The sequence below is a fragment of the Centrocercus urophasianus genome, unplaced genomic scaffold, assembly GCF_019232065.1.
Source record: "Centrocercus urophasianus isolate 14NV4802_14NV808 unplaced genomic scaffold, USGS_Curo_1.0 seq_19, whole genome shotgun sequence".
NCBI classification, from domain to species: domain Eukaryota; kingdom Metazoa; phylum Chordata; class Aves; order Galliformes; family Phasianidae; genus Centrocercus; species Centrocercus urophasianus.
The window spans coordinates 8,156,889-8,176,198 of record NW_024884744.1 but is presented as its reverse complement, the minus strand read 5'-3'; the positions used below and the strand labels follow the sequence as shown (position 1 = coordinate 8,176,198).

Genomic DNA, 19,310 nt, shown 5'->3' with positions numbered 1-19,310 from the left:
GACGCGCCCGGGCGGCACGGCGCGGCACGGCAGGCTCAGCTGCAGGCAGCACCGAACGGCCCGCACCGCAGAGTGAGCCCGGCCCGGCCTGACGCTGCGGCCGCCCGCAGCACCTGGGGTGACTGCTCATAGCCAAACGCCATGCGGCCCCAGCACAAAAACAACGTTCAGGAAAGCTGCTTGCCTGGCACGGGTACTGCAGATGCCCGGCATCTTCTCATCATATTCTTTGCACGCATCTTCAGGAAGCAATTCTGTCCTCACTCCATTCTAACTCAGAGGAACTTTTTGTCCTCCCCTCATTTTTCTCTACACATTCTTTTTGTAAGCCTCATTTACTGCACCCATCCTTTCCTCCCAATGCCTTTGCCCGTGTCTCAGTCATCCCATTCACCTCTAGAAATAAATGTCCTTTCTCAGTTTATGTTTCTAGCACTGTTCTAAGGCTGCCCACTCTCCCTCTCGAGGGTTTCCTCGAGGGCTGAGCAGCTGAGCACAGCCCCAGCGCTCTGCATCTGTCCACATATCAATCTTCACCAGAGGTACCAGCGATGTCGCCACAGGCACTCAGGCTGGCACAGCTTCAGGGCCCGACCTCAGATGTCATTATGCCCATCACACTGCAGAGCAATGTCGCTGGGTGGTTTTAGAAGCCTCCAGCCTCCATTTTGTTTGACGTCCCAAGCGAGCGGTAATGCTGCACCAACCAGACAAGAGCAGACAAGCAGGAACACGTCCTTAGAATTTCCAACCTTAGGACAATCAGGACCTGTTGCACTCGGTGCCCAGAATGGATGAAATTCCCAAGGTCCATACAGCAAACCTGAAAGCTATCTTAGGTAGTTCCACTCAAATTGTGCATCTGTTGCTCTTGGACCACGTTCACCAATTCAGAAGAGCACGACTGGTGTAATGAATCCTGAGCGCAGCTCCCTCTCACAGCTATGCTAGTGTTAGCACCTACTGAAAAGAGCAGTCTCACTTTGCCTCCCCTCAGGTGTGCCTTCCTGTCTCCTTTGTACAGCACTCTGATTTTGGAGGGTGGACTTTCTGCAAGTTAGCTTTCTGGGTCACTGCTGGCAAGAGCCAGGGCTGGCATCAGGAAAGCTGAAGGAACTCCCAGCCTGGAAGAAGAAGGAGGACAAGGTCAGTGGCAGCCTTAGGCCACTTCATGTTCTCTCTCTCCCTTAAAAAGTATTCAGACTTCAACCAATGACGCTTTATGTGCTGCTGCCTTCAGCTCACAGTCTAAGCCCTGTGAACTGTATGTTTTACCTGCTGTAGTGGTGGGAATGCTCACTGCTGTGACCCTGCAGTTGTGTCACTTTATAAACAGTAACACATGTAGGTAAAGAACATGAAAATATCCCAGCCTAAAAGATTTTCTGTATTCCACCTGGCCTCCCCATTGCTATGACTTGAGCACTAGCATTATAAATCGTTACTCTCTGTCCTGCTCAGCACAGACATGCACTGCCAGCCTCCTCCATACTGGAGGGCACAAGTTACCCACTGCACTTGCTTGAAGAAAAAAACCCCACTCTGAAGGAAAAAAAATGAGGCCATGGTGCAGAGAGGAGAAGAAAGCCAGGCTGCAACAACTGACACAGGGCTCAGAAAGGTGAGAAGTGATTTACACGCTCAAAACAAACCGCTGAAGCCAATAAAATTTACAAAACCCAAAATAGTTTTATTTACTTTTCAGATTTTTGCCTCGGCGAGACATTCTGCAAACATGCTAAGGCTACAAAATGCCCAAGTTGACAAAGACATGCAACGCTGACCATTCCATAAGTCACGGCTATTATAGGAGCCACCGTGCCCAGCGGGCCGCAGGTCCCGTCGGACAGGGATGGCGTACAGTGATCATGGCAACGCACTACACAGGACCTAGTAACCTGAGGTAGGTCTCTTCACAGTAAGAAAACAACATCCTACACCAGTGTTACATCCTGATCAGCAGGAACCCGTCGGAAGTTCCCGGAGACGTGGAGTGGGGGACTGTTTCCTTAACAAGTGTGCAATAAAGAAACAGGAAACATTGATGTTGTTTGACCTTAGTATACGTGAGCAGAACAAAGAGTTAGTGTTACTCATGCCAGTGAAAGCCAACCTAAACCTCTGAGGGGTGTTAGCAGCTTCAAGATAAAGGAGTCAGTCAGTCGGAGCAACTTGGAAAAGGCTTTCCTGCCAGCATACAGGGTAATGGTTTGAACCTTACGATTAATTTGTTACACATCATTCCATAAACAGTTACATTCTGGTTGTGTTAGATCAGCGAAGCAGAAAGAGCATAAACCCTGCTGACACAGTCAGAAATACTGCATCGAGACACTGAGAAAACGAGGCCTTAACGTGACCCAGAAGTGGTTCTCCAGTCAGGAGATCACTAAAAACCCTGCTTTGGGAAAGCATTATGGCAAGCAGCAGCCGCTGCCGTGTGAACGTGAGCGATGCTCCAAACAGCTTTGATAAATTACAATGCTATAGAGTTACACCACAGTGCTCTTCTCCCCTGTGCTAGACAACAATGTGACAATAAAGGACACTATTGCAAAGCTTCACTTCCACTCAGACACGCAGAAAATCTGGCACTAGGAAAAGACGCTGTAGGAGACAAAATGGTGTCTGATACAGCCTGATAACAAAGCCAGATCTCGGGTACCATAAACTGTACAAAAATGATAGAAAAGAATATGCACTGTTATTAATACAGTGCTTATTTTAATATAAAATAAACAGCTTACATTTCCACTGTAAATATAGGCTATATACAGAATTATGTATAGATATAGCTACATGTATAAAGCTTCATTATAGGCCTCTGATACATTTATAACTATGGCTCCCTGAGCCATTCGTAGAGTGCATTTAATAACCAAAAAATTAGTAATATGATCATGGAATAAATACAATAATAAAAACATGAAGAATTCTTCTGACACGGGTTTAAAAACTCTCTGGCTTGACACACTGTGCTAAAAAATAAAAGATGAAAAGGCAATAATCTGCTTGGAGGAGGAGGGAGAGCTGGCCTGCCACAGGCAGGGAGTGCAGCTCTCCCAAATTAAAGTGACTTTGCCCTGAATTTTAGCCCTTGACAGCGACCTTGTTCTCTGCAGCAGCAAACATAGCATAGAAGCGCGAGTTCTCATTGGCCAGAAGGGCAGACGGCGTGTCGAATTCCACCACCTAAAAACAAACAAGGCAGGTAAAGCAGTCAGGAGGAGCAGCAGAAGATGGATTCCCACCCACGCCCCCTTGGACCTGTCACACAGCAGTAAGGAAGACAAAACTTGGCAGCCTTCAGGTGAGACAACAGACAGTGAAAGCCTCTGCCTTCATGCTCTCACGCTATAACCAGGGATGTTTAAACTACACTACACAGATGCTGGGAGAACCCAGCAGGCAGCAACCTCTGGTGGCTCTGGCAAGCAAACTGAGGCAGATGCTCTGGTTTTTACTTTCTTTACATTCAAGAGTGTTCTCAAGTGTTCCTACATTTCCCTTTAAGTGTTTATAGCCTAAAAAGTGCTTATCTGTCACATGTCAGTTCGGTATCAGAATGCTTTGCAAACTGCTGCTGAGCTCCAGCAGAGGTGCTTACATCATTACCCATACCAAAATTAAACCTACAAAGGACAATCAAAAACACTTTAAGGAGTTTGTTACCCTGTGGTATTTTCTTGGAATGTAAAAGAGATTTTTCCATCTTTGATCTTGTCATGTTGAAGCAATTACGGACGTCGTTGGAGAATTACAACCAAGGACGTGAAGGAACACACAGGATTTTCTACAGCAATGCCAGCTGTTCCTTCAGTTCAGCCCATAGACGTGGCACCACCAGACTGCAACAGGAACTGAAGCCACAGAAGTCTTTCTGCTCACCTGTCCTTGTGTTAGCACCATGATCCGATCGGAACCCAGTACAGTATGCAGGCGATGAGCAATTGTTAACATCGTGCAGTCTGCAAATGCCTCTCTGATGGTCTCCTGAATCAGCAAGTCAGTCTCTGTGTCCATAGCAGCTGTTGCTTCATCCAGTATCAAAATCTGAAAGCAGTGCATAATCCTGGCTGCTACTTCACAGTGACTCTGTCCCTTTCTGAATATCGAAATATGCAGAACGGGCTGAATTGCCAGCTGTGGCAACTCCTGGTCACAGCAATCTTTACAGAGTTGTGGTCACAAAGGTAGTTTTGACAAGCACATTTCACCCTACACCAGTATCTGCTGGTGCAACCCCTATGCCAGCTTGAATAAATCTGAATGAAAAAGAAAGCCATCTCTCAATGCTACCAATCTGATATCACCAGCTATTTCTCCCATCAATAAGCTCACCTTGCAGCGACGCAGCAGAGCTCGAGCTATGCACAGTAACTGCCTCTCTCCAACTGAAAAGTTTTCCCCATTTTCCATTACTTCTGAGTCGAGTTTCATAGGCAGCTGGGCAACCTGCGTGGGAAAGAAGAGAGAAAAAAGCCTCAGAGCTGAACAGGCCTTTTGTGTCTCTAAGGCACGAGTGCCACAGCATGGAGACTTGCTGCAGAAAGCCTCACAAAGGACAGATTTTAACTGCTGTATGAATATGCATGTGTGACATTTACACTTAAAAATGTAAATGCAGAATGCACATCTACCTAAGGCATGCAGAAAAGCATCACTTTTGAAATTCTGTAGATCCTGAGGAGTCTCTGTGATGGAGCAATGCTCTGCTGTGCTATGTACTAAAGAGTAGCTTTTGAAAGGTGGCATTCTCCAAACATTCCATCTCATCTTTAGAAATAAAGCATAGCAAAGGGAAAAAACTGCAGAGAAATACCTCTACAGGAGGGTCTCTGAATTAGCCACTAGTAGAATGTGTAGCTTGGAAAGCAAAACACACACAGACATCCCATAGACACCATAATACTCACACACTCCTTCATGTGAGTCCTCTCCAAAGCAACCCAGATTTGCTCTTCACTGTATTGATTGAAAGGATCCAAGTTTGATCTGGAGGGGGAAGCAGAAAGTGTAATCAGAATTTGTTTTTCAGCAATGAATGGCAAAACAGCAGTGCACTAATCTGTCCAGATGGACAATTCCCATCTAACTTTCCTCTGAGAGAATTTCCTTGCCAAGGAAATCAGATGTTCCCACTATATAAGTAGCCAAGAAATTACAGAGTAAAAACAGAAGACAAAGATGCAAAAATTTCAAGCAAATCTAAAGGAGAAGCAAGAGTTCCACAAAGGATGATCACTGAGATGATTCCACATGGAGTCACCTCAGCCCATTTACCTGTGCTTTTTGCTCTGTTGTAAAAACAGAACAGAAGCCAGGATGCCTTTGTTCTAGTCACAACCATCTCATTCAGTGTGAGCTGGCAGCTGCCTTTTCCTTCCTGACTTATTATGGTGCACTAACCTTACAGTGCCACTGAACAGCACCGGTTCCTGAGGGATTATCGAGAGTTTGCTGCGAAGATCTGCCAAGCCAATGTCGTTTATTTTCACTCCATCAATTTTAATGCAGCCTCCAGACAGTTCAACCAAACGAAAGAGTGCCATTCCAAGGGAAGACTTCCCTAAAAACGAGACAGAAAACCATACCAGTGTAGAAACTAGTATCAGAATCACAGCAGAGATTTGAGATGAGACAGCATTTCAAAACTTCTCCTTTTGGTAGGAATGGTGATTTAAAATAACCTGAAGTAAACAATGGTGTAAGTGCTGAGGTTCAGCATTTAAACTTGTAAGCAGTAACAACTGCATATTTCAAAATCCCATTTTGGAGCTGGTGTAAATCAAACTCCTGAGACAGGGTAGAGCCAAATCCGCCTGCGGCACCAGCACAAACATCTTCCATGACACTCAAATAAGCTACGATGAGCATTTGTAGGCAGCATCCTGTGCTGCTCAGTGGCTTGGGGTGTTAAACACTATAAGCATTTTGGGGCTCAGGCACAGTAGGATACGCCTCTGTTTTAAAAGGAAGCTTGTTTTTATTGTTTAGGGATCCCACTCACGTGTGTGTGTGAACAGAGTCCCCCATGGCCGCTTACTGGACCACTCTTAGGCAATTAACTTATTCAAACACAGAAACCAGACCCACCAACCGTCCTGTAGCTGCAGTATGTTAGCTCTGCCTGGTGCTTCTCCTTACCCGAGCCCGTCCTTCCCACAATGCCAATCTTTTCCTTGGGTTTGATGGTAAAGGACACTTTTTTAAGCACCAGAGGGAGATTTTCTCGGTACCGCATCTCGGCGTTTTCAAAAACAACTTCACCTTCCTGCGGCCAGTCCAGAGGGGGAGCTTTGTTCTTAATTCGAGCAGGAGCTTCCAGGGAAAGAGTCTTTAAAAAGAAAAGGAAAGTTCAGTTTCCAGTAAACCAAGCACTAAAAAGGAAAGCTGCAGCTTTCGGTAGCTCTCTGCAGACTCATCCCACATCGGTGTGCAGCAGCTTTCAGATGAACAGTGTGGCTGGATACAGGACCAGTTCTCAGAAGCAGCTTCTCAGTCTCCCACTGCCACACTAGAATTCCCTGCTGCTGCCTCAATAATGACATTGGACCTTCTTCCCAACAGTGTTTTTCATCAATAGAATTAAAAATGTATTTTAGGCCTATTTTTTATGTCCACAATCTTATTGAGTTTTCTGGTCTTCCAAAAATTAGATGTGACATCTGCTATATTTCTGTGTCTCTTTGGCTGTGCTGTGCCAGGGTCTCCTCTGTTGATTCTGACACAGAAGAAAACATCTACATGAAATATTGTACAAATATTATTCTCCTATTCCTCATTCTTTCCTGTTTTGTTAAATCATTGAGCCAGTCAGGCCCCTTCCAGCTCACTTTCACTGTTACAGCCCTCAGCAATAGTCCCTCATTTAAGCAGTTCACTCCTTATGAAAAGCAGAACTTCTACAAATCAAAAGGATATCTAACATGTTTAAAACGAAGATCACTTTCTCATAGTTGCACAACCAGCCTCAGAGAATGGCAGAAATCCTGCCCTGAGATAAATGTCACACAGCTTTAAGCACCTAAATGCAAACATCTTCACTGAATCACAACCCATCAACTCCTTCATGGTAACTACAAAGAAGTCAATATTTCTACACTGTGATTTCTCTGCATTTTAATAAAAACATTCAGAATGGTTAATAATTGGCCTGTGGAGAGACCCTTTTTCTTACACTGCCTATAGAGAGATCCCACGAGGACTATGTCAGTTGTGGACATCTGCAGTAACCTAAGCCAGAGGCAGATTAATTGCACCCTCAAGGGTTTGAGAAAAACAATGGTCTTCTACCAAAGAACAGGCTCTCTCTGAGTTTGGTGCTCAAAAAACAACCTCAGTGCTTACACTGAAAGAAGCCAAGCCTCAAATTTGGTAAGACACCCAACCTTCCACTTTAGCTTCACACTAGTTTCAGAGTTTCATAATAAAATGTCTGTCTGGAGAGATGAGCAAGACAAAGATAATTTCAAAAAGCACAAGTTATTTGGGATCTCAAATGATAGCTGGTGACTTATAAAACTTGTAACTGTAGCCTACGACTACAGGCTTTGTCACTGAAGGCCAGGAGTGATAAACCATTTTACTCAGTGCAGTGAGAGGGATCAGGCAGTACCTGGCACACCGCTGTGTGGTACACATTCCATACTAAGGTGGACCATAGCTGGCTTCCTCTTCTCTTACCCTCGTGACAAACAAGAAATTCAGCTGAATGTGCTGCTGCCCTACCTTGATGTAGTGATCGATCCTCTCCACTGACGTGAAGCGAGCTTCTGTTTCTGAAGCAAGTCTGACTGTAAACTGGAATAGCCCTGTTAACTGGATGATGGGAGGAAACAGAGAGAAATGTATCTTTTAATTGATTTAAATGACTAAGCTAAAGGATACTTGCCACAAGTACTCTTGTCTTGGACCCCTTACATTTAACTTCAAGATAACCTTCATTCATGAATTGCTTCAAAAGCCAGAAGCTTAGGAAGGTTTCCCACAAGCAACAGCTTTAAGTGTCAGCCATCTGGATTCTGCAATGTTGTGTTATTACCACCAGGAGGCAGAAAAGGGCAAACAACAGAACCAATAACCATTCTGAGCCGTGATGCTGACCCCCAGTTGACTTCCCCCCATCTTTTCCCATCCTTGTATACTTAGGAAGCATTCACTGGTCTGTTACTCTCACTTATTACTGTGAGGTACATTCAATAAGAGAGTAAGTCATGCAGACACACTCACTTGCACAGCATATGAGATAGCCAGTCCAGCATAGGCTGGAGGAATCTGGCCGTGCATCAGAACAATCATAAGGCCAGTGGTTGTGATAAGAGCAATGCTGATAATGTCCAGCCGTACAGCCAGCCAGCGCATTGCACAGCTGAACAGGTAAAATGGTGCCTGATTGTCATCAAGGAGCTCCTGATACCTGAAATACATAAATAAGATGTTAGTATACCTTCCTGAGCTCGCAGTGCTACAGAAAACCTAGCATTCTGCTATCTGATCTTGCAATTCAGTTTCACACCAATCACAGCTGCACAGCAGAGTGCTTTCCTGCTCTATTTCATCTAAGCTGCTATCTAAGCACTGTCTTCCCAAAACCTCTGGGACAATTTTCTCTTGCTCCCTTGCACCTGCAGTATCTGACATCGTTACAGCAGGTTCTCATAGGAAGCAAATACCACTCACAGAAGAGAGGTCTCACTTTCCCTCACTGTCAGTTATTCTGCAGTTTTAGTTGACACCAGAGAAAACCAAACGTAGTCCATAACAAAGTGGATAACAGTCACTCAAATACTTGATAAATGTTGTCTAGGTACACAGGTGCACAGCTCACCAATAGGCACACAGGGGATTAGTTAACATGCCAAAAAATTGCCCTCACCATTATCATTGCCACCTGCTGCAGAGAAGCCCAGAAGGGGGCACTCATCTGGGACTCCAGCACTGTTCTTCCCAGTTGGCTACCAGACTGTTTTTCTTTCCCATTCTCCTTCTTGCCCTTCCTCATTTTTTCTCCCCAAAAATTAATTTTCACTGTTAGAACCAATGTATGTCACCAGCTAAACACCAGTAAAGTCTTTCTGAATGTTAAGCTGTCACACTCTGCTTCTTGCTCCATCACTCTCAGCTAGGTATTCAGACTGACCTGTGCAGGAATTCCTGTCCTTTGTGGTATGCATGGATCGTGGAGAGCCCCTGTATGCTGGATGTAATGTGAGACAGGAACGGAGACTGCGTGATGTTATCCAGACGCTTGAGCTCTCGAATAAAGACTCTGGAAAGAAAGAAGCACTTTTAAGTGCCATGTACAACCACTGTACTGATGCATATATATTTAAAGATCCCCGTTTCCCTACTAACAGGTCAAACTATCTCTACTTTTAGTCACAGCAGCTGAAGCACTTACCTAGACACAGCATGCAGAACCATGAACAGGACGATGAGGGGACCCACTGCCACCAGGAACCAAGGGAACACCCCAGAAATCACCCCCACACAGAAGAACACAAGGATAACGTTCTGGATGAACATTTCTGCTTGAAATGGCAAACGAACATCCACTGGAAAAGAACAAGGGAAAAAATTTTGAGTACAGGAGGCTAAAACAACCCGTATAAAGCAATTCAGTCCAGGTGTGCATCATCACGGACAGGAACAGTGGTTTCTCACGGCTTTTTTTGAATGCAAAATGTATGTCATCATTAGAGGCACTTTTATCTTCTTAAATGCTAGTTGTTCTTCCAATTATTCCCACTAACAGAAATAGCATTGATGCAGCTCTGACCGAATTACCACCTTTTCTGCTCATGAACTTCATTCTGATGCTCCAGGTTCTCCTGCATTAACTGCTAAGACTGTCACATGCAGACTGCAGGTGCAAAAGCAGCTATGCATTTTCTTATAAGTGAACAGACAGACCTGAGATATCAGCTGCCTCCTACAAGCACAACCCTGCTATGTCCCAACTCCTGCTGAGTCTATTGCAAGTGACAAGAGAGACAGGGGTGGAATCTACACTGACTTACCTTCATCCATGTCTTTGGAAAACCTGTTGAGAATCCGTCCAGTCGGCGTAGTGTCGAAGAACTTCATGGGGCTGCGCAGAATCCGCCTGAAGAGCTCATCATGGAGCCTCGAGGATGCTCTGAGAGTTCCCTGGCAGTGCAGCAGATGTTAGAGCGTTATGAAAAGATGTCTGTCTGTCTGTTACTGACACTGATCTCTCTCTCCAGGCATGAAAAAAAAATTCTGCCAATTTTCCCTCTTCAACTTTAAGTATAGTTTTTTTCCCCCACACACTTTACACTTTCAATCAGTGAAAGGAATTAATTCAAGCAAAAACTTAAGGGAAAGCATGATACACCTCCAAGAGATGACACAATAGAGATCTTACAATCCATGATCTGACTTTATCTGGCTCCAAAGTGCCTCTTGGGAAGTCACCAAAATCCCAGACAGCAACGTGCCAAAGCAGGGATGGAGGGGTAGGGATGCATGAGAAAAGCACCAGGCAGCACTGACACTTACCTTCACAAAAACAACACCACGAACAGCTTTCAGAATCAACATCACTGCCATAGACAGTGCATAGATGCCAGCATAGTAGTGCATGTGGGGGTTATCTTTCATGCTGCTACTTATGACGGTGTCATTTCCCAAAGTCACAGTGGTGTTCTGCAGGAAATTCAAGGTTTCAGTGAATAGCTAAGATAAGGATTAAGCACATACTTATTTCACATGGTAGAATTTAACTGACCCCCATCACTGATAGTTTTTGACACTTCTATTCTGAAGAAAGAACTTCAGTAATCTTTGGATACTTCAGAAAGTGGTAGGTGATATGTGCTATTTCTGTAGCATCAGAAACTCCCTAAAAGGTTGCTTCATTTGATTCCTAATCTCCCATTTCATACCTATTGTTTCTTGTGCTCTGCAGAACGTCAGGTACTTGTACATCACCAGTGCTATTACACAGAACTATTCACCTTGGATGCGTGTTCATTGTCTCCTTAAGCACAGTTATTTTCTGCCAGGATGCAGAATTGATTTAATAATACACTGTCATACATTTTTTTTAAGGTATATGTCAGATCTCATTATTTATTTTAGTACTGCTGGCAATGTGCACTTCAATATCTATTCTCAGAGACCAGGATGTTTAAAGCATAACCAAAAAAAAAAACAACCCACAAACCCAACAGTCATACTTGAATTTTTGAAGGCAATAAGGCTTGCAATCAAAGTCCCTAGAGTGGAAAAGGCCCAAGCAATCTTCAGTCATTATATCCTTCAAAGTGGCTCCCAGGAGTCATTTGACATAAAGCCATAAACCATAACAAGAGTTTCCTGCTAGAGGTAAGGTCACATTCAAACAAAAGGCAGCACTAAAACCAGCAATTCTTCCTGCAGCTTGTTGGGGCCTCTTTCACATTTTCACTTCCTTCTCTTTGACAAACCAAGGCAAGGAACAAGAGGGCAGTATAAAACCCCATGAGCTATTACATCTTTTTCATTACTGGAGTTCTCATTCTTGAGATGGAACTCTCTAGCAAGATCACCTCTTGGGAAGCCTTACAACTTCAGTTAGGAAGCCCCGTTTGGTCTCCTGGGACTGCTTGGGATTAGTCTGAGAGCAACTCCCCTGCTCATTAAGCAAAAGAGAACAGAAATGCTGTTTATCTTACTCCGCTGCCTTGCTTGATCCAGAAACTCAGCCACCAGTTGCTGAAAGCCGTGCTGCCCACATTCAGCACAAACAGTGCCATTATCACAAGGAATGCAAAGGGGCCTCCGGCTGCCTGAATGTAGATGCCATAAACAGACCAGGGGACAGAGCCTTTGCCTTTCTCTTCCAACTGAACCAGTTGGCCTGTGAAACAAGAGGAGGGAGGAGTGAGGAAAGCTGCTCTTTTGTGAGTTTGTGAACATACACAAAACAAAAAGTGGCTTCCACTCTGTACAGAATGCTTTCAGAAACGCTCGTTATTTAATATGTGGAAAATAATGGTTGTTTTTCAAAAAGTCACAACTCTTCTGCAGAATCATTCAAGTCTGAAAAAGCTTAATCAGCACAGACTTAAATACTACGAGTCTCACCAAGGCTTTTAAAATCCTGCTAAAGGTCAAAGTTAACATTAAACAGATAACCCCACAACAAAGGTCAGACCTTCAGATTCCTCATACATAAACATCAAGTCCTGCCTAGGAATGTGCAAGTGCCAAGCCACACACACTGCCTTCTTCAGATAAGAGAAGAGGTGGTGCTGCAGACAGAGTACTGTGAACTCCTTGGCACCAGTGGCATCTGATCCGTGGCAGACTGACCAAACTTCTCATCACTGTGCTGGCACCAACACTGAATGAATTCCTGAATGCTCTCTGCCCGCTGCCTGAGTCCCATGGACCGCAATGAACCGCCAGGACTTGAGAGAGCTTCCCAAACCTAAGAGGTGCACTCATAATGAAGTTTGAAAGCAAACACTTTGAGCTTATCAGTGTATGAATAACTGCAGTACAAAACTCAACCACGCAGTTACCCTCTTCCTTCTTCGCAACCTTCTCCTTCTTCACAGACCCTGCTTTGGTGCCTTTATCCTGGGGTCTTTTCAGTGAACTGTTTGTGTTCTTCTTTATGTTAATCTGTGGGAAAACAGTGACACAAAACATACAGGAATATTTTTCCTTTACATTTTCACAGCTGAACCAAAAGTTCTTCTTAATAAGCTGCCTCCTAAACATAAAGGCTTTCAAAAGCATAGCACTGATTTCAGGGGAGATATAAGTTTCGCTGTTATTATGGATGATTGCCAACTCTGATGGATTCAATTCTCCTTCTCTATTGACCTGAACTGCTACAAATCTGCACTGGTGGTGTGCAAGGTTTAGTTTTAAGCCATTTTGGAAATATACGCACACTTAGTAGAACTATACTTCTACTGCAGAGAGATACAATCTCCCATGTCCCTTAGAATAATAACTCAATGTTATTAAGAGGCTTTGTTTTCCCCAGATGCTCCCTCTAGCCTTTCTCCCAGGAGAGCTCTTCATGAAACACCTCTAAGGACTAAGTCGGGCTTCCAGAAATCAGATGTCCAAACACTAAACTGCTCACACAACTGCTGTTCTAAACCTGGCCACATTCCCACAAAATGGAAATGACCGTCTGGTCAGAGGCAGCTCAGTTTAACTGAAACCCCCTACACACCTTCAGGAACATCAGCCACCTCCCTGCACCGTAAGTGACAAGAGACACCTGGCACACATCAAACCACTGAGAATCCAACTCCACAATCCCTTTCCTCTTATCCTGCAAGGAATGCAAATCAGTGCTCTCTCTGTGAGCTAGTGTTTATAGAGAGACATTGAAGGTCAGCCAAGCATGCAGGCTGGAGAATCTCATGTTAACTGTCATTACACTCATCTTGAAACAGCAGTCCTATAATCTTCAAGTCTCACAATGGATATGCAGAGTAGTATGTGACATTCCTTTGCTTCTTTCACTAACATTCCACCGAGCACCTTCTATCTGTTCACTTACCACAATGCTAACTTCTCACAGAACTGCAGGGGTTGGAAGGGGCCTCAAAGATTGAGTCAGTAATTCCTTTTTTTTTTTTTTAATCCTGTAACTGGTGAGCAAGGATTCTTTCATCAATTGAAAAAATAGGCTGCTGATACCCTGTGTTTCTTACTCCAAAGAATAACTTCCAGAAACAAACAGGACAAAAGTGGGAAAAATCAAGTAACTGAAAATGTAAACGTATATCCTACTGAATGGAGACAAGAGCACCACCAGAGAAAACAATTTCTTACATCTTCAATACATGGGCTCACTGGTAGAGTCCCTTCTATTATGCATTTCTCCAACTAAGAACTGTGATTGCAAATACAATGTGATAAAGCACAGATGATTCCACCACAAGCATACTGGTCAGACCAACACGTGAAGCTATTTTTCACTTTTCCATTTCATTGGAAAAATCAGCATGCTTTAGAATGGAAAAACAAGTACCTCAATATGTGGTGTTTCTCCCAGTTGTAGGTTATTAAAAATGGTTGCATAGTCCCCACTTAAATTCATTAATTCCTCGTGACTTCCTCGTTCAGTGATGCAACCTTCTTTCATGAAGATCACTTCATCGCAGTCAACAAGATACTGCAGAGAACAACAGCAAGAACAAGTCTTTATCCCTGTGCCTAACAAAGAATTAGATCACGCTCTGCATACACGCAGAAAGCTAGTTTATAAAGCCCAACTACACATTGTATAGAGACAGAGCTTTGCTATAACAAGTTGGGGCACAGCAGTCTGCAGTCCAAAGGTAACTGACTAGACAGCATTACAGGGGAGTCCAAGAAAGCAAGCATGAGAGATGTAGTTAGTACCTGAAGCTGATGAGTGATGAAAAGGACAGTCTTTGACTTCAAGTGCTTCCTTATTGCACTGTTAAAAATGTGATTTCCAACATGAGCATCTAAGGCACTAAGGGGATCATCAAGGATGTAGATGTCCCTGTCACTGTACAGGGCTCGGGCCAGACTGATTCTCTGACGCTGTCCTCCGCTCAGATTCGCCCCTCGCTCCCCGATCTGTGCAGACACAAGCTTGTTACTTTATTTCTATGGCACTGTGATGCAGATATTCAGAACTCAAGAGATGACTGGAATGAAGCAGACCGCAGTATTTTGCCTCTACATAAACCACACACAGCTGTACACCACAGTATTACACATACATTCTATGTCTACACCTTTCTGGTGTCTACAGGTGTCTACACCTTTCTGAAATGCATTATGCAGTCTAACTCAAGGTTAACATGCTTCAAGTGCTGCAGCACTTTTTTGCTTAGCTATTTTAAATCAAGTTCAAATAGCTCCTGTTTAGGCAGCAAAATACACAGTGAAAAACTCCCATAATGGTAACCTCTAAGCCAAAAACATGGCACTACCCTCAATAGCTTTGGTGCTCAAGGTGCATCCAGCAGCTCGGCTTATTTGCACAGCATTATTATGGTGTTCCCCCTCACTCCCGTTCAGCAAATTAAAATTCTACTTTTTTTTTTTCCAACTACTAAGTAGTTTATTATAAGCAAAGTTTATACCTCTGTCAGGTCCCCATTTGGAAGGATGGCTAGGTCAGGTCTTAGACAGCAACCATTCAACACAGTATTATATCTAAAGAACATGGATTAGATAAGTAATAAGAACACTTTTCTTTCGCAAAGTATCTAACTAGCACAGCATTATTTCACTTCCTACACTAATAGCAGACATTCCATCAGTCTTAAGCAAATGATCTACCTTCGATTCCCAAGAGAAAAGTTTGGATAATAATTTATTATCAACTTCTCATGTCCTGGAAAGGTAACGAGGCAATTTATTTTCAAGGACTGCTAGCATAGGTCCCAGGGGTGGCCTCCACTAGAAGAAGGTCACATAATGTGCCCAAACATAGCAAAGGGAGTTATTGTACTCAGAGGGCAGGGCCAGGACAGCAAGAGCAAATGTCATTTCAGTGCTGCTCCACAGCAGCTGCTACAAGCAGAGGTCAGATGGCACTTAAGCATGAGGTGCAGCCCTCACCGCAGAGGAGCAGTGACAGCCATCAGCCACAGCGACCACACACAAGAGATTCGGACTCTTAAATGAATCTTAAGGGAGTCTGACAGACAGATCTCCAAAAGCAGGGGTAGGTTTTAACTGCAGCACACTCTGCATTAAGTTTTCCTTCACTTGGGCCAAGAATTCCTAAGCTTTTGTGAAAATGAGCAAACATTTCTGACAAACCTTTCTTCATCGTAGTCTTTGCCAAACAGGATGTTGTCCCGAAGCGTGGCATTGAGAATCCAGGCCTGCTGGGCCACATATGCAAATGTTCCACTTACTGCAATGCTACCCTCCAAAAGGGTCATCTGGAATTCAAAACCATGAAATTATGCCAGGCCATATCTATAGACAGTCTCCTACACAGGGTAAATAAGCAAAATGGGAGATAAGAAAGAAGAGCAGAAGTCAAAAGAGAACATCTCACCTGCCCTAAAATTGCTGAAATAAGTGAAGTTTTTCCACTCCCCACACTGCCACAGATTCCAACAAGTCTTCCCTAGACAGAAAAACAACATACGTATGGTAGTCATTACATTCATTATTTACATTCTCCATCCCTGTCAGGACTACCCTTTTATCTCAGAGATTAAAACCAGACAGTAATGACAACTGAAAAAGGACAAAATAGAAATGCAAGTGAGACAATGTTCTAATTCTCCAAAAATAAACACTGAATACTTTTCCACTGTGGACTAAAACCAGAGAGACTCCACAGGTGAAAAGGAATGTATCTTAAGATCACTTTCCTTCTGACTGCGCCTGACAGAAGCCCAAGCCCACAGAATACTGCATTCAGCCAAAGTTCCAAGGTCTGCCTGAACAGAATACACCAAGATGCTCCTGAGAGCCTGGTTTCCAAAGTCCTTTCGCTGTCTTCAGGGGGTGACAGACCAGATTAAGAAAAAAAGAATCTGTATCTTAGCCAGCAAATAAAAAAGGACATGAGTGCTGTGAAAAGAAAAAAATCCACAGATAAATGAAAGGTTTCACACAACTGATTTACAACACCTGGTCAGCGTGGTAAGAAAAAACAAAGAGGGGAGGACTGAACAAAAAGCAGATTTTCAGAACTACACATCCATTAGAAATCTCAGACTGTAAGATACAATTTGCTAAAAACCACAGACCAAGAAAAAGCTGGAATCCAGTCACTCTGAAGCAGTTATCTGCAATAAAATGGGTGGGCTGCTATCCACATCTAACAAGGAATACATTCAGAAAAACTGTTCTTCTTCCTTCCATTAAAAAAATGTTAAAGTGGGCAAAAAGGGTACACAGCTGCTTTTATATTTGTAAAAGATACCATCTATTACTTGGAAGATTCTCTTTGAGTTTATACATGCTTTTACCTGTCTTGGAATGAGGACTCCAATTGTTTCTTGAAAATCTTTCTTTGTCCTTCTACTGCATTAAAATTCTCAGTGAATTGGTTGTGCATTCTTCAATTAAAATCCACCTTTATATTCTATTAGAACACTTAATCAACTAAAACGTTTAGTCAGAATATAGCTGAGATGCTATGAAATTGTCAGATGGCTGCTGGCATTAACCATCCACCAATAGCTCACCTACATTTCTCTGCTGATTCTTTAAGCTCAACAGCTCAGATACTGAAAGCTACAGGTAGCAAAACCATGATATGAAGACTGTACATCCTGCAGCATCCCATAGGCTGTTTGCAAAGATCCAGTTTGCTAAAATGCACAGCTGTTTATATCTAGATCAGACGCTGCATCCTAGATACTACAGCTGCTGTGGATTTGAAAGCAGTGCTCAAAAGCAATATGCTTCATTTCACATTCTTTATTCCAAAGGACGGCTAAATATGAGGCCTTCTGAGAGCTCACATTTTCTCCTTTCTTCTCTTACCTTTTCTATCTCCAAGTCAATGTTGTACAGAGTCCTCTGAAGCCGAAGGTTAACCAGGTGGATGATTCTGTTCTCCTCCTCGGGGCTAGGATGGTCATCACTGTCCACTAGAAGATGGCCCTTCTGTTCTGCCAGCACAGCTTGCTGTCCCTCATTCTGCAGCTTCATTTTCTCTTTCTTGCCCTTGGTTACTTTCTTGTCTTTTTTCACTTTGGGGGTCAACTTTGGTGAGCTCTGGACGCTGGCGTGGGAGAAGTCCCAAGCCAAGGTAGCATTTTTCACCTCTATCGCGGTGTGAGGATTGGCTGGTTTTTTCTTTATCATATGAACCTCTTCCATTAGAAATAAACTCTGATAGGAGTTGTGAGAGAGGTGTAAAGATGAGACACCTGATCAAGACTGGGAGACAAGCCTACGGCACACTCACGCAGCAAAACACATCAGGCTATATAGTGGGAGAAAGCTGAAGAGCAAAAGGTAGCTCATTAGTGTAAACTAACTCCAGGCGTGCTAAGTGGCTGGGGCATTCCTGGATGTGGTGGAAGGGCTCAGATACACTGAGACTTGCAGAGAATCACAATGATCTGGGCACCTTATGAGACAGTCTGATTCTATTCAGACTGCTCACTACTGCAGCTTTGTAATTTCCAGATACAAAACAAATAGAACGCATAGGTTGAAGAGGAGAGGACCATGACAGAAAATGACTGACTTGTCCTGAACACCAGGTCATGACAAAAGGAGATGGAATTACTTTTCTCTTCAGCCTTTATCCTTCATCTCTTCTGCTGGGAGAATGTCATCACTCACAAATTTAGCTGATCTATGCTTGGCTGCTTGACAGTAAGTCATTAAGTCCATTGCATCATGCCTTCCACCGCATCCATCAGTACTTACAATCAACACAGATGAAAAAGATTTTTTTACAGTTTAGTTAAAAATGAAAATCATTTTATCTTATATGACTTCCGTTCTGAACTAAGAAGCCCTAGTGATTAGATTTCTCAACTGTCACACTTCTTTACTTTTGAGGTTGCTCTGCCCAAATCACACGTTATTAGAAAGCCTATACTACTTACAGAGCCACTACATCACTTACATTTCAACGTGCTATGAGAGTACCCCCACCTTGCGTTACACTCCTTACACAAGTTAAGCTTCCTCTCTTCTCCTCTTCCCCCAAAATTCCCTTCAGTACAACTCCACTTAGGAAAACTTGATTTGGGATAAATCAATTAGAAGATTAAACAACAAATGCTCAGAAGTAATGGGATCTCTCAGCCATTCTGTGGATTCCACTCTTTCATGACTATAATTTTCACAACTAAATTTGTTCCATGAATGCATTACACAGAATCTATATATCATCTTTTAATATTTTTGGAAGCCCGTATGGAAATTTCTGCAATGTGCAATATTACTGTGCACCAGTGTCTACAAGAAGGCACAATAAAGGCTTGTCCTCTGAGCTCATACTGAACTACATGGTGTATTCACAGGGGTTGAAGGATGAGATCAGATTGTTTCTGTTACCTGGGTTTAATTTTCTGCCATAGATTTGTTTTAGTCAGGTCACAACTACATTTATTCCTATAATGGAACTGTTTTTTCAGTCACAATTTGCTCTGGAAATACAAAATCTGTTTTTCATGACTACAAATAAAACTCTAATCACTTGTGCAAAGTGTGCTGATGCACCACGTGACTCTTCCAAAAACAGTTTCACTACAGACAAGTTGCACTGCCTTTTCACGTAGATGGCCTTAAAAGAGGCTGCAAGAATTATTATCCTGTGAACCATCTATCTCCATATTCCATCTTTAATGGTGACCAACATC

At 43.3% G+C, this 19,310-nt stretch overlaps 1 protein-coding gene and 1 long non-coding RNA gene across 6 annotated transcripts in view; one reads left to right on the top strand and one right to left on the bottom strand.

Moving 5' to 3' along the window:
• Positions 1 to 72: 72 nt before the first annotated feature.
• Positions 73 to 2,162, top strand: LOC122161132. The gene is made up of 3 exons (XR_006169105.1): positions 73 to 1,146; positions 1,462 to 1,621; positions 1,706 to 2,162. It is a non-coding gene; the product is annotated as an uncharacterized LOC122161132 (long non-coding RNA).
• ABCC5 (ATP binding cassette subfamily C member 5) overlaps positions 1,670 to 19,310 on the bottom strand; it is a 38,312-nt gene continuing 20,671 nt past the window's right edge. For 4 of the 5 annotated variants that reach the window (XM_042820251.1, XM_042820252.1, XM_042820254.1 and 1 more), the window contains 20 exons: positions 17,473 to 17,823; positions 16,028 to 16,099; positions 15,784 to 15,908; positions 15,099 to 15,171; positions 14,383 to 14,586; positions 14,009 to 14,152; positions 12,534 to 12,636; positions 11,682 to 11,866; positions 10,525 to 10,671; positions 10,023 to 10,152; positions 9,404 to 9,557; positions 9,143 to 9,271; positions 8,233 to 8,419; positions 7,732 to 7,821; positions 6,148 to 6,337; positions 5,410 to 5,569; positions 4,917 to 4,995; positions 4,342 to 4,455; positions 3,889 to 4,053; positions 1,670 to 3,192 (listed from right to left, as the gene is read on the bottom strand). In XM_042820251.1, the coding sequence (XP_042676185.1) occupies positions 3,091 to 3,192; positions 3,889 to 4,053; positions 4,342 to 4,455; positions 4,917 to 4,995; positions 5,410 to 5,569; positions 6,148 to 6,337; positions 7,732 to 7,821; positions 8,233 to 8,419; positions 9,143 to 9,271; positions 9,404 to 9,557; positions 10,023 to 10,152; positions 10,525 to 10,671; positions 11,682 to 11,866; positions 12,534 to 12,636; positions 14,009 to 14,152; positions 14,383 to 14,586; positions 15,099 to 15,171; positions 15,784 to 15,908; positions 16,028 to 16,099; positions 17,473 to 17,823 (2,904 nt within the window). In that variant the 3' untranslated portion in view covers positions 1,670 to 3,090. The other variant, XM_042820255.1, reaches the window with a different exon arrangement.